This window comes from Montipora foliosa, unplaced genomic scaffold (assembly GCF_036669935.1).
Source record: "Montipora foliosa isolate CH-2021 unplaced genomic scaffold, ASM3666993v2 scaffold_386, whole genome shotgun sequence".
NCBI classification, from domain to species: Eukaryota; Metazoa; Cnidaria; class Anthozoa; order Scleractinia; family Acroporidae; genus Montipora; species Montipora foliosa.
In genome coordinates, this window is record NW_027179686.1 from 50,001 (window position 1) to 60,737 (window position 10,737).

General features: G+C 40.2%; 1 protein-coding gene across 1 annotated transcript in view; it reads left to right on the plus strand.

Annotated features, from left to right (window-relative positions):
* The window catches only part of LOC137987738 (DBH-like monooxygenase protein 1), a 34,388-nt gene extending 28,462 nt beyond the window's left edge, over positions 1-5,926 (plus strand). The window contains exons 12-14 of the mRNA XM_068833807.1: positions 2,178-2,302; positions 4,899-5,019; positions 5,431-5,926. Of these exons, the coding sequence (XP_068689908.1) occupies positions 2,178-2,302; positions 4,899-5,019; positions 5,431-5,577 (393 nt within the window). The 3' untranslated portion in view covers positions 5,578-5,926. The remainder of the gene's footprint in view (positions 1-2,177; positions 2,303-4,898; positions 5,020-5,430) is intronic.
* Positions 5,927-10,737: the final 4,811 nt, after the last annotated feature.

Below are 10,737 nucleotides of genomic sequence, written 5' to 3' on the forward strand. Positions count from 1 at the left end.
CTTTGATTGCGAGCAATTGAAGTGACGTCGGATAGCACAGTTTTTCCCGATCGCTGAATTCTGATTGGCCAATTTAAATTTCAGTAGTTCTCGCCGTATGCACGATTAGAATTTTAAAAAACACTGAGAAAAAACCTTACAACAAATTAGAAAAAAAATAGAAAAAGTTGATCGCACGATGTCGAACTCGGTTCAATGGTTTAAGAGCTTCCAATTGGCAATTTCAAAGTATTTAAATGAAGCTAACCCTAACAATTTATTGAAGCTAACCGAATAAAAAGGCTTGGTTACTAAGAATGGCATCGACCGTCAAAAATGGCATTCATCCGGTTATAAGCCCCCCCCCCCCCCCGGATATTAGTCCCCCTCCAGTTTTCCTTGTTTTCTTAATATAAAGTGCCCTTCTAGAACCCTGCACTACTTCAAACACAAAATTAGCGAAGATTGCGGAACAATAATAAATGAGAGAATTAAGTGCAGGAAGCCTCGCCGCTGTGAACGGTTACGTTCACGTTGCAGAGGAGGAATGAATAGTATCCCATAATGCATAGCGACTCCTTTCATATTATCAACTGAAATCGTAACGAGGGCAATATCTTCCAGCCATAACGGGGGGTGAGCAGTGCAGGAGACTACCATGTTGTGCTAACAAGCACATCTTGGTGTCAAGGCTTCGGCTCTAAAGCATAAGTGTTATACCTTCATTGCGTGTCTGAAGAAACATTTGGTGTCAAGTTGAATGATTTTACGATTGCTACATTGAAATGTAGGGAAGCTCAAGTGAGCTACATCGAGTCCTTGAGTGAACGGTGGCGATGCGTAATACCCGATGTTGTTGAGAGTCGATATGTGGATGTGTACGTCTCCCTTGCTGGTTCGAATTAATTATTCCTTCGTTCAACATAGGTAGTCCAAGAAAAGCGAGTTAAATCGAAAATCCGCGTTTGTGCAATCGTTTTCAAATGCAATGACCAAATCACAAGTGCCACTTGCGGGCTCGTTAAACTAGCATATTTTGATAAAATCTTCGACTCCGAAAGTATGAGAAAATGTGGGTACTTCTGGGTACTTCTCCACCAAAAATATCGTTTCACCATCGGTCTGCATGAGTGAAGTCCATATTTGGAAAAATCTCTAATCCACAACTATATTTGATCCATTTCTTATATAATTTCATCGTTGTCTAAATTAGTTTATTCATGACCTCTCTTCGGGTTAGTGATCACATTTTGAAACAACCACATTTTGAATTATCAAAATATGAGTACCCTTTGGTGAGTCTTGACGAATAAATATCAGGAATTAAATACGAAGTGATGAGGTATTGACAGGCACAAATCACTCACCATTACATGTATAATCGACAAAACCTACGAAATAATCATGAAGAAGATCTTGTATTTCATCAACCGAGCGCGCCATTTTGCTATTCCCGTTGGAACGAGATGCCGAAAAGACGTCCCGAGATACTATTCATTCCTCCTATGTTCACGTTGTTGAGTTTTGATCTTGTCCCTAAAGTTGAAATGCATTCGATTTCCAATGAGGCTTGAAAGTTTAAATTAAAACTAGTAAATTTAAAACGTATTTCCATCAACTCTGCTGTGGCTCATTTCGAGACCCCCCTCCCCCACCCCCCACCCCCCCACCCCGGATATAAGCCCCTCCGTTTAAAAGTCCACGCAAAACCTTTTAGGAAGTTGTATAAGGGTTTATAACCGGAATTTTACGGTAGTGGCATTACAAATAGCTCAGGATTTGTTTATCTTGCCGTAAGCATTATGCACCGTTCACTGGCAGTTGAGGCGGCCTTGAATCCGAAAACTTACAAACCGGAGATTCTAAGGGTGCGTTCGATTGACCGTATTCCGGAATAGGAATACACGGAATATAAGTTAGAAATCCTTCGCTTTTAAGGAGATTCACGTTAAAATTGTCAAACAACTGCTAAAATGCTATTTGAAACATATCTTTATTATTCTTGTTGTTCAAAACGCCAAACATACAGTTTTAAATCATCACTCCACGTATTCTTATTCCGGAAAAGGGTCAATCGAACTCACCCTTTTAAGTCAAATGTTTCTCTACTCATTCCTTTACCCACTCCCTCCCTCAATTAATTTTGCTTTCAGTCATCCATTTATTTATTTACCCATTCATTCATTCCTTTGCTTTAGGGAGGTCTTGGTACAAGAGACGAGATGTGCCTCTCATTTTTGATGTATTATCCCAAAGTAAACACTTCTTCATGCCTTTCAAGTGAGCGGCCGGCTCGGCAAAAATGGGACAAACAATACGTCAAGTAATTATTTCGAAATCTTGCCTACTTATCTGTCGCTAGTACTGTGCACGTGCGACCTTTGTCCCAAAAGCATATTCTCACCAGTGTTTAAATTCTGCAAGTCTCGCAGGGTATTCGAACTAACAAATAAACAAGCCTCACCTATGATTTGTTCTGTTGTAAAACACGCAAGTGGATAGAGCAAGAAAGAAGTGTAGGGGAAACACGAGACCGTCCCTTCTTCTTAATAAGTGCTCTATCCTCTTCCTAAGTGCTTTACAACTTGTTTTATAATAAACAATTTCTTCATAATTTCCTCACACATTCGGCTAAAATTTCCGGAGAACTTTGTTTTCCAAATTCTACGAGTGGCGTCAGTCATGCATCTGTACTCTCGCAAAGCACGCTAAAACAGACCAATCAATGGGTCAAAATATTTTATTGCATGGTTAAACACGACCAAAGCTGTCAAAATGTCAAGCAGTCAAAGTTAAGAAACCATCAAATGCAGGTTCTAATTTTTCGCTCATTGTGTTAAGCCATCCCCTTTTTTTTTTCGTTTAGCGTCGAATGCGTTTCCTGATATTGGGTCGGTCGGTCGGATTGAAAAAAAAAAATCATAAGCAGTCTCGGAATTGGAGGCCTGGTACCCCAGCATCATAGCTGTGGATCAAGGAAAACAACAAGACGTGAACCCAAAATCAATATGGCGGAAAAGTTGGTGGATGTTGTGGCAAAATTAAGACAGCGTGGGAAAAAGAGTGAAAAAAGATCAACTACCGAAACTCCTATGCGACATTAAAATGGTTTAAAAACGTCGTTGTCTTTTTTTTTTTTTGAAAATGCCAAAAATTTGTGTCGGTCGGACGACGCTAAACGGAGAAAAAAAAGGGGATGGCCTTAACGTTGTTGTTAACACAATGATGACAATTGGAAAACAAGCTGCTTAACGAGTGTGGCTGGTAAACAAACTGCTACTGCGTTCGTTGTGCTGTATGAATGAACCTTAGTGGAATTATAGGAAGAAGATCCCCAGAACAGATCACAGGCGAGGCTTCTTTATTTGTTTTGTAACAGAGAATTTTTTTAAATTTCATCACGTACTCGGTGAAAATTTTCGGAAAACTTTATTTTCCAAATCCCACCAGTGGCGTCAGCCGTGCAGTTGTGCTCTCATAAAGCGGGTGGTTTTAACCATTCAGAGCGCGTGTTAAATCGAAACATTATTATAATTCTAAATAACACAGTTTTTTATCTTTAAAATACATTTGATCCCATTATCATTATCATTAAAGAATTTCTCCTCTAAATATGAGACAGTGTGGTCCAAGGTTTGTATGTGGTTGTGACGGTTTCAAATGATCGAGAATTCACTCTACCCCGCTTTGTATACAACCAACTGGATGCTACCTGTCAGATGGGATTTTTGACCCCATTGTGTTATATTTCCTTCCCTGTTCTTCGTCGTAAAGCGCATTTAAGCACGGTATCAACATAGCAAACGAACTGTATAAATGATACCCAAGAAAAAAAAGCACGCCGTGGATTCTGAAAAATACTGTATTGCAGATATCATTCATGACTGTTTTCCTTAATTCCTTTTCAGTGGCCGAGAGCCAATTTGCAGTGTCTTGCTGCAAATAATATTCTGCTTATGCGTATTTTGAAACCACGCTCTTGCGTGAAAATGGCAGTTCGCTTTCCTGAGCTTTCAGAAAGTGATTTAATTGTTGGGAATTGTGAAAAAAAAAACTCAGTTATCGAATGATAAAAAAATTATTAAACTCGGTTATCGCAAAATATCGTGATTTGTCAGTGTCTCGCAGATCACGATATTTTCCTCAACCTCGCCCAATAATTGTTAATTGTTCGCTGGTAGGTGGTGTGTCCCAGTGCGTGGTTTTGGGACGTCACGTGACTTAATTACATAACGTCGCTGAGTTATACACATTTGTTGTAAATGTTAACTAGCGAAATAACCTACGACTGGATGTAGGAACACCATCGGAGCAAATAAAGAGATAACTGTTTTATTTTCCCGTTGTCTTAAAAACCTCAAAGGTGGTCATTTCACGTTGGCCGTTTTTACTAGAGACGTATAATGCGTCTGGGAGACTTGAAGCATTTTAATGCTTCTTTTAGTTAGTCATTTAATTCTTCCGTATAAAGTACGGGCGAGAGAAGAATTATACGTCTGGACGACTAAATCGTGTAGTGGGTCTTCAAAGACGCACTAAACGATTTATGCCTTCAACTAGTGCGTCTTCAAAAGACGCACAAAACGATTTAGTTCGTCCATACAAATAATGCGTCTATTGACCAAAGTCGACAACGCGCTTTACACGTCTCTAGTATAAAAATGGCTATTGTTGTTTGCAGAAGACTGGAATGAAATGAACTCAAATGCATGCCAAACGTGCCGCACGCTTCTTTACTCTTTAACGTAGTTTTTTTTTTTTTTTTACGGCGTCGCCGTTGCCCCTGTCACCGTGAGTTATTTATAACACATCAAAGTTAAATGTGTACGAACATTATGTTATTCATGGGAAGACATTCTTTTTATTATTTAAGACAAGACGAATACGGCAGGACAAACAGAAATGTTTTTATGTTACAGGCAGAACTATGCATTACTGGGGAAGCCGACCTTCTGGAATGAGACCGTGGACAAGGGACTAAAAGAAGCCTACCGCGAGACCAAAACTGTCCTATCGTTTTGTGTGGATAAAGCAAAACCGGTAATTTGTTTTACACAGGGCTGTATACTTTAAGAGTGTCCAAAGAAGTATCAGTGTAGCTCAGTATCGCTGTTTGTAAGGAATAAAATGTGTGTTTTTGGTAAACTGGTTGCATTTCGTGGTTGGATTCAGATTGATTCATTTAATCGCCTGATTTTCAACTTAGGACGACTACCTGTTATCACAACTGAAGGAGAATGTTAATCTAAACTAATCATATTACATTTTTTGGCTTTTTGTTCATCGAGAAGGCAACATGCAAAGGTTTGCATGGTATTTGTCAAGCTGAACTCCCATCTATTCATCCATCGAAAAAAAAATCACATACTTTCAAAACATTTTCGCGAATGGAGGAGTTACCTTCAATCAGAAACAAATTTTAAAAGACTAATTTTTTGTGTTCTATTGTAGGTTTATGGTTTCAGTCCTAAACCAGTGATCAAGAAACCTTACCAAACAGAATCTATCTGCAAAGAGGTCTCCATTGCTACCAACGTTGTGCCAGGATACTTCAGTGCGCTAGTCACGATAACATGTTTGATTGCTTTCATCCGCTGAACTGAAACAACACTGCTTCAGAAATTCCCCTAACCCACCCTAGAGGAATTTAGCGACCTTTTCGTACATCTTTCAGTTAACCTTTGTTTAAAGAGAAAGCACACCCACGTCTCGTTTATTTTTAGCTGCACACGTAGTGATTCGATTTGCTCTGCCTCTCATATGATGGAGGCTCGAAAGGGTTTTCAGCTTGAAGCGCGCGCGTAAGCCACACACGCAGCTCTAAAAGCTGTTCACATCAGCACGTGGAAATATCGCTGATTTCGCTCACCTTTCTTCTAATTCTTAACATATATGGAATATAAACAGACATCTATTCACGAATGCTATGAAAAATTTGCACAAACGGTTTAATGGTCACTGAAGGTGGCTGAACACAGTTTTTGATACCAATATTTCATTTACCTTTTACTCTAAAACCCTTGATCCTTTGGTCACCAAAATGGTAGCAAGCTGAAGTATATGCCGTTGTCATGGCAACATGAATTAATATAGAAGGGCCTTTAAAATCGGTTTTGCTTATTTGCAGAAAATCTGGTCGTTAGATTTTCTTTATAATTTGCATACAACAAGCTTGTAACGATGCTCGCAAGTTACCACTATTTTAATAATAATTTGACAGAGAGATATTTAATTATTATGTGTTCGGCGACCTTAACAGTTTTCGCGCGCGCTTTTGCTAACGAAATGCAGCGCGCGCGCAAGGATTGCAAAAGAAATAATACAGCAGTCATTTTATTTGCTCAATGCTTCCTCTATCTGTACAATTTTTCTTCATAATTGAACATAGTGTTTTGATGGTTTTAGTCTTTTGTGAGAAATGTATGTTAGAAAAGGTAACGATGCAAAGAACTTTGCAATTCGCATATTTTTCTGTGTTATCGAAAGAACCCAGTTAAATGCAGCGCATGCGTAGTGAGTTAAAAAACTGCGATTGAATACGGAATAGCTTTCTCGCAAATACGCCTATTTCTCGAGAAACACTGGTTAGAATTTAACGAAATTTGGCACGAAAATATTTGAACTTTAAAGCCCTGGCCAAACGCAACGCAAGTCATCGCAAGTCGACGCAAGTTTTGTTACTTGCGCTGACTTGCATACCGTTTGGCCACCCACTTGCATTCACTTGCGAAGACTTGCGACGACTTGCGTTTGATTTGAACATGTTCAAATTTTGGACGCAAGTCCGCCCAACTTGCGTCTCGTTTGCCCACTCAACGCAAGTGGATGCAAGTTTTCGCAAGTCATTCGAACTTTTTTGGAAACCTTTTAGCCAATCTGATGCCGCTGTTTGAGCAGGAATCTCAAACTATTTCGCGCCTTTCGCGCTTTCATTTTGACAAGATGGCTTCTGTCACGGAGCAAAATTCGGAAAACTTAAGCCCCGAAGAGCTAAAAGAAAACAAGGATAGGGAGTTAAAAAAACATAAGAAAAACGAAAACCATAACAGGAGACCCAGTAGCGGTGCAAGTATAAGCAGCAGCTACAGTGAAAGTAGCAGCTCTTCCGAGTCTGAGCCTAGGAAAAAGAAAAAAAAAACAAAAATTCTGCTACTTTTGCAAAGGACTTGCGCTCAACTTGCGTCTCGTTTGGCCACCCTATCGCAAGTGAACGCAAGTCTTCGCGAGTGAGAACTTGCGTCGACTTGCGATGACTTCCGTTTCGTTTGGCCAGGGCTTAACAGAGGAAATTCTAGATATTCCAGTGAACCTTCAACAAGGGATAATTAAAGTTCTCTCTGTAAAATTATTATTAAGATAGTGTTAACTTGTGAGCATCGTTACAAGCTTGATACATGCAAATTATAAAGAAAATATAACGACCGGATTTTCTGAAAATAAACAAAGGCGATTTTAGAGGCCTGTTTATATTTGTTCATGTTGCCATGGCAACGGCATATACGTCAGCTCAACTATCAAAAAACTGAAGTTCGTGTTGTTAACTTGCTTGCTACCATTTTTAGCGACCTAAGGATCAAGAATTTTAGAGACAAAGGTAAATGAAGCCTAGGAATCAAAAACTGTGTTCAGCCACCTTAAGGAGGCTCGAAACGGTTTCAATACTTAGAAGACACTCTCTTTAGATCGAATGACGCTACAACACTGTATCACGAAACAGCAATGTTATGGTACCATATGAAACACCAGTAATTTCTAAACAGGATGTGATCATTATTGTGATGTAATCAGTTACCTTGGCAACGCGAAAGCCCAGCAAGAACACCCTATATTTTGGATTTAGTTGCTCATATCTCAAAAGCGAACTCAGTGACCCCCTGTTTTATTGCTGAAAAGTTATTAGAAGGCTACAATGAAACATTTGGAAAAAGAATTCTGCCCAGTGGATTCACAGAATTAAGGTGGCTCTGAATCCGCTACACAGAATTTTTTTAAACTTTGCAGAATATTTCATCTTGCCCTTCTGATTACTTTTCAGAAATAATAAATGAGGGTCACTGAGTAGCGAGAGTGAAGCGAGTAGCTTAGATGAAAGTTGTGTGGACTTAAGTTCAGAGAAAAGTTTCGAAATCTCATCCTCTAGCGATATTAAGCATTCTGAAAGCGGAAATACTAGAGGAAGAGCACAACGAGGAAAGCTCCGGTGTCACAGCTTTTTGTGTTCCCCCGTGTTATCTGTTTCCCCGAACACTAAGCACTAGTGCTGTGTGTTTCCCCCTCGCCATAATGATAAATATGATAGCAGAATAAGAACACAGAAAGTGTCCTAAACATGTATAAAAGCTAACCAACGGGCAAGCCTTGTAAAAACACCCTTTATTTTGTCTTTAATTGCTTATATCTCAACAACAAACTAATTCCTTCTGAACCGGTCGCCGCCATATTGGAAATAATAAGTAGGGACCTTTAGGTCGGAGGACGACTACGAGTATGTGTTTTCCGTTCTGAGCATACGCATTAGGTCTGGAGCCCTGCATTTTTCGAAGTGCGCGTGCTCAGAACGGAAAATTCGTATTCGTAGTCGTCCTCGTCCCCGTCCTCCGATCAAAAGGCGCAACAAAATCATCGCACTGCGAGAATGACGTAATGTAATCCAATTGGTCAGGCGTGCAGAGCTATTATCAGGAGCTCCTGAGAAGGAGTTTGCCTCTCCCATGCAAGCCCCATGAGTCAACCTTTGCGCGTATCTTTCTATTTTCAGAACGCCAAGAGCTATTCGGCTCTGCACGCCTTGTTTTAAATGGCCAATCAGAATAAAGTGAATGTCTAACGAAGACAAAATTAGCAAAAACAATGTATGTGAAATGATGTAAATGGATGTAAATGTGAGTCTCCTCTGTATGAAGGGTTAGCTCTATAAATAGAAAGATACGCGCAAAGGTTCATTCGAGGATATGGTGCATATAGAGGCTTCTTCTCGTGGGCTCCCGCTAGTGGTTATTTTCCCGCCAAATTTGGTTTAAAAGTAGACACTTTTCTGACGCTGGTGAGGACTGGGCTAATTTGGGTGAACCTTACTCTTCGATGATAGACTCTTGTGAAAGTCTAATTCATTACGATAGATTAATTTGGTAGTTAATACCTACCTGGAAAAAAATTTATCGGCATCGACTTTAATTTGGCCGAGCTGCTCCGGCTTCTAGAAACTAACATCTTTCTGTAACAGACCTAGTGGGATCCATATCTTCCCGAGGTTTTCAGAAAAAAACATTACCGGGCCTGCTTATTTTCCACCTTGTCGGCAAATTTTTGTTTTAGATTGTATTTTATTTTCTCTGTATTAATGTAGCATCTTGCCCTTTACACAAATGGACATAACTTATGCACCAGGTTTGTAAAAGTGACATAAAAGGAGTCAAGAAATGATGCGGTAAAATCAAAATATTCACCAGATACAGGGGAGACTAAATTTTCTCTGGGTACTGTTTTTGTTGCTGTTGCTTTTCATGTCTCTGATCTCCCTAAATGTCTCCTCGAGGATCCATCAGGTCACGCGACGACACATTGAATTGTTTGTTTTCATAAAATGCCACCAGGGCCGATCATATATTGGCGCAAGTAACTTGCTTTGGTTTGAGCATTTTCCCGCGTTTTGTATAGGCTTAAAAGGTCTCATTATAGCTCCATTTCTGTCTGCGCTCCAGCAGAATACGCTCTACATTGGCTCTCCTAACTCGCACAACCAAGGTCTGGTGTCGTGACAGTTGCTCTTTCCGATGTTCTCATCTGTATTCACTCTTTAAGCTACTACAGATTCTGCAGATACTACAGATACTACTCCAACTCTAGATACTATAGCTATTTCATGTACTACAGTTACTACAGATCCGACAAACAATGCTATTGACACTGCAGATGCTATAGCTACTACATCAAATACAGCTTCTACACCAACTACCAGTACTACAGCTACTACAACAACTACAGGTACTACAGCTACCACATCAACTACAACTGCTTCTACGGCAACTACAGCTTCTACAACAACTACTGGTACAGACTACTGGTAATAGAACTACTACAGCTGCTACAGCAACTACCCGTATTACAGCTACAACATCAACTACTAACAGCAACTACAGCCTGTACAGCAACTACCGGTACTACAGCTACCACATCAGCTACAGCAACTATAGCTTCCACAGCACCTACCGGTACTACGGCTACTACTGCTACTACAGGTACTGTGGTTAATACAGCTACTGCACCTGCTACATCTATTATATGTTCTGAAGCTACAAGGGCTGCAACTACAACAGCAACTTCAGGTGCAATGGACGCAAAGTAGGCTCGATTACGAGCCACTGTTTCGGGGAATGAGCCAGCGCTCACTCCTGAACCGGAGGTTACCCCAACACGAGTGAGAGGCGTAAATCGAGCCTAAATGCAAGGGAAAACGTTGGGTATACTGCTATATGAGGACGTATGCTGTATAGTGCTCAGGACATTATAGGCAACCAGCTGATAATACTAAAATTGCAGTCAGGGATGGACATCAGAATATAAAATTTGTGCTTGACACTGACTCTTGTTAACGTTAGAAGCAACGTTAATAAAAACTTCAAAGACGTTTCGACCAAACAACGTCGGCCTTCATCGGTTTTTTAAAAAAGCAAACTGAGTGACGGCTTTCTAACGGTTCACAGTTCTGTGCGTGTTACGCCAGCAAAAACATGACAAACGCCGCTGCGCGTGATCACA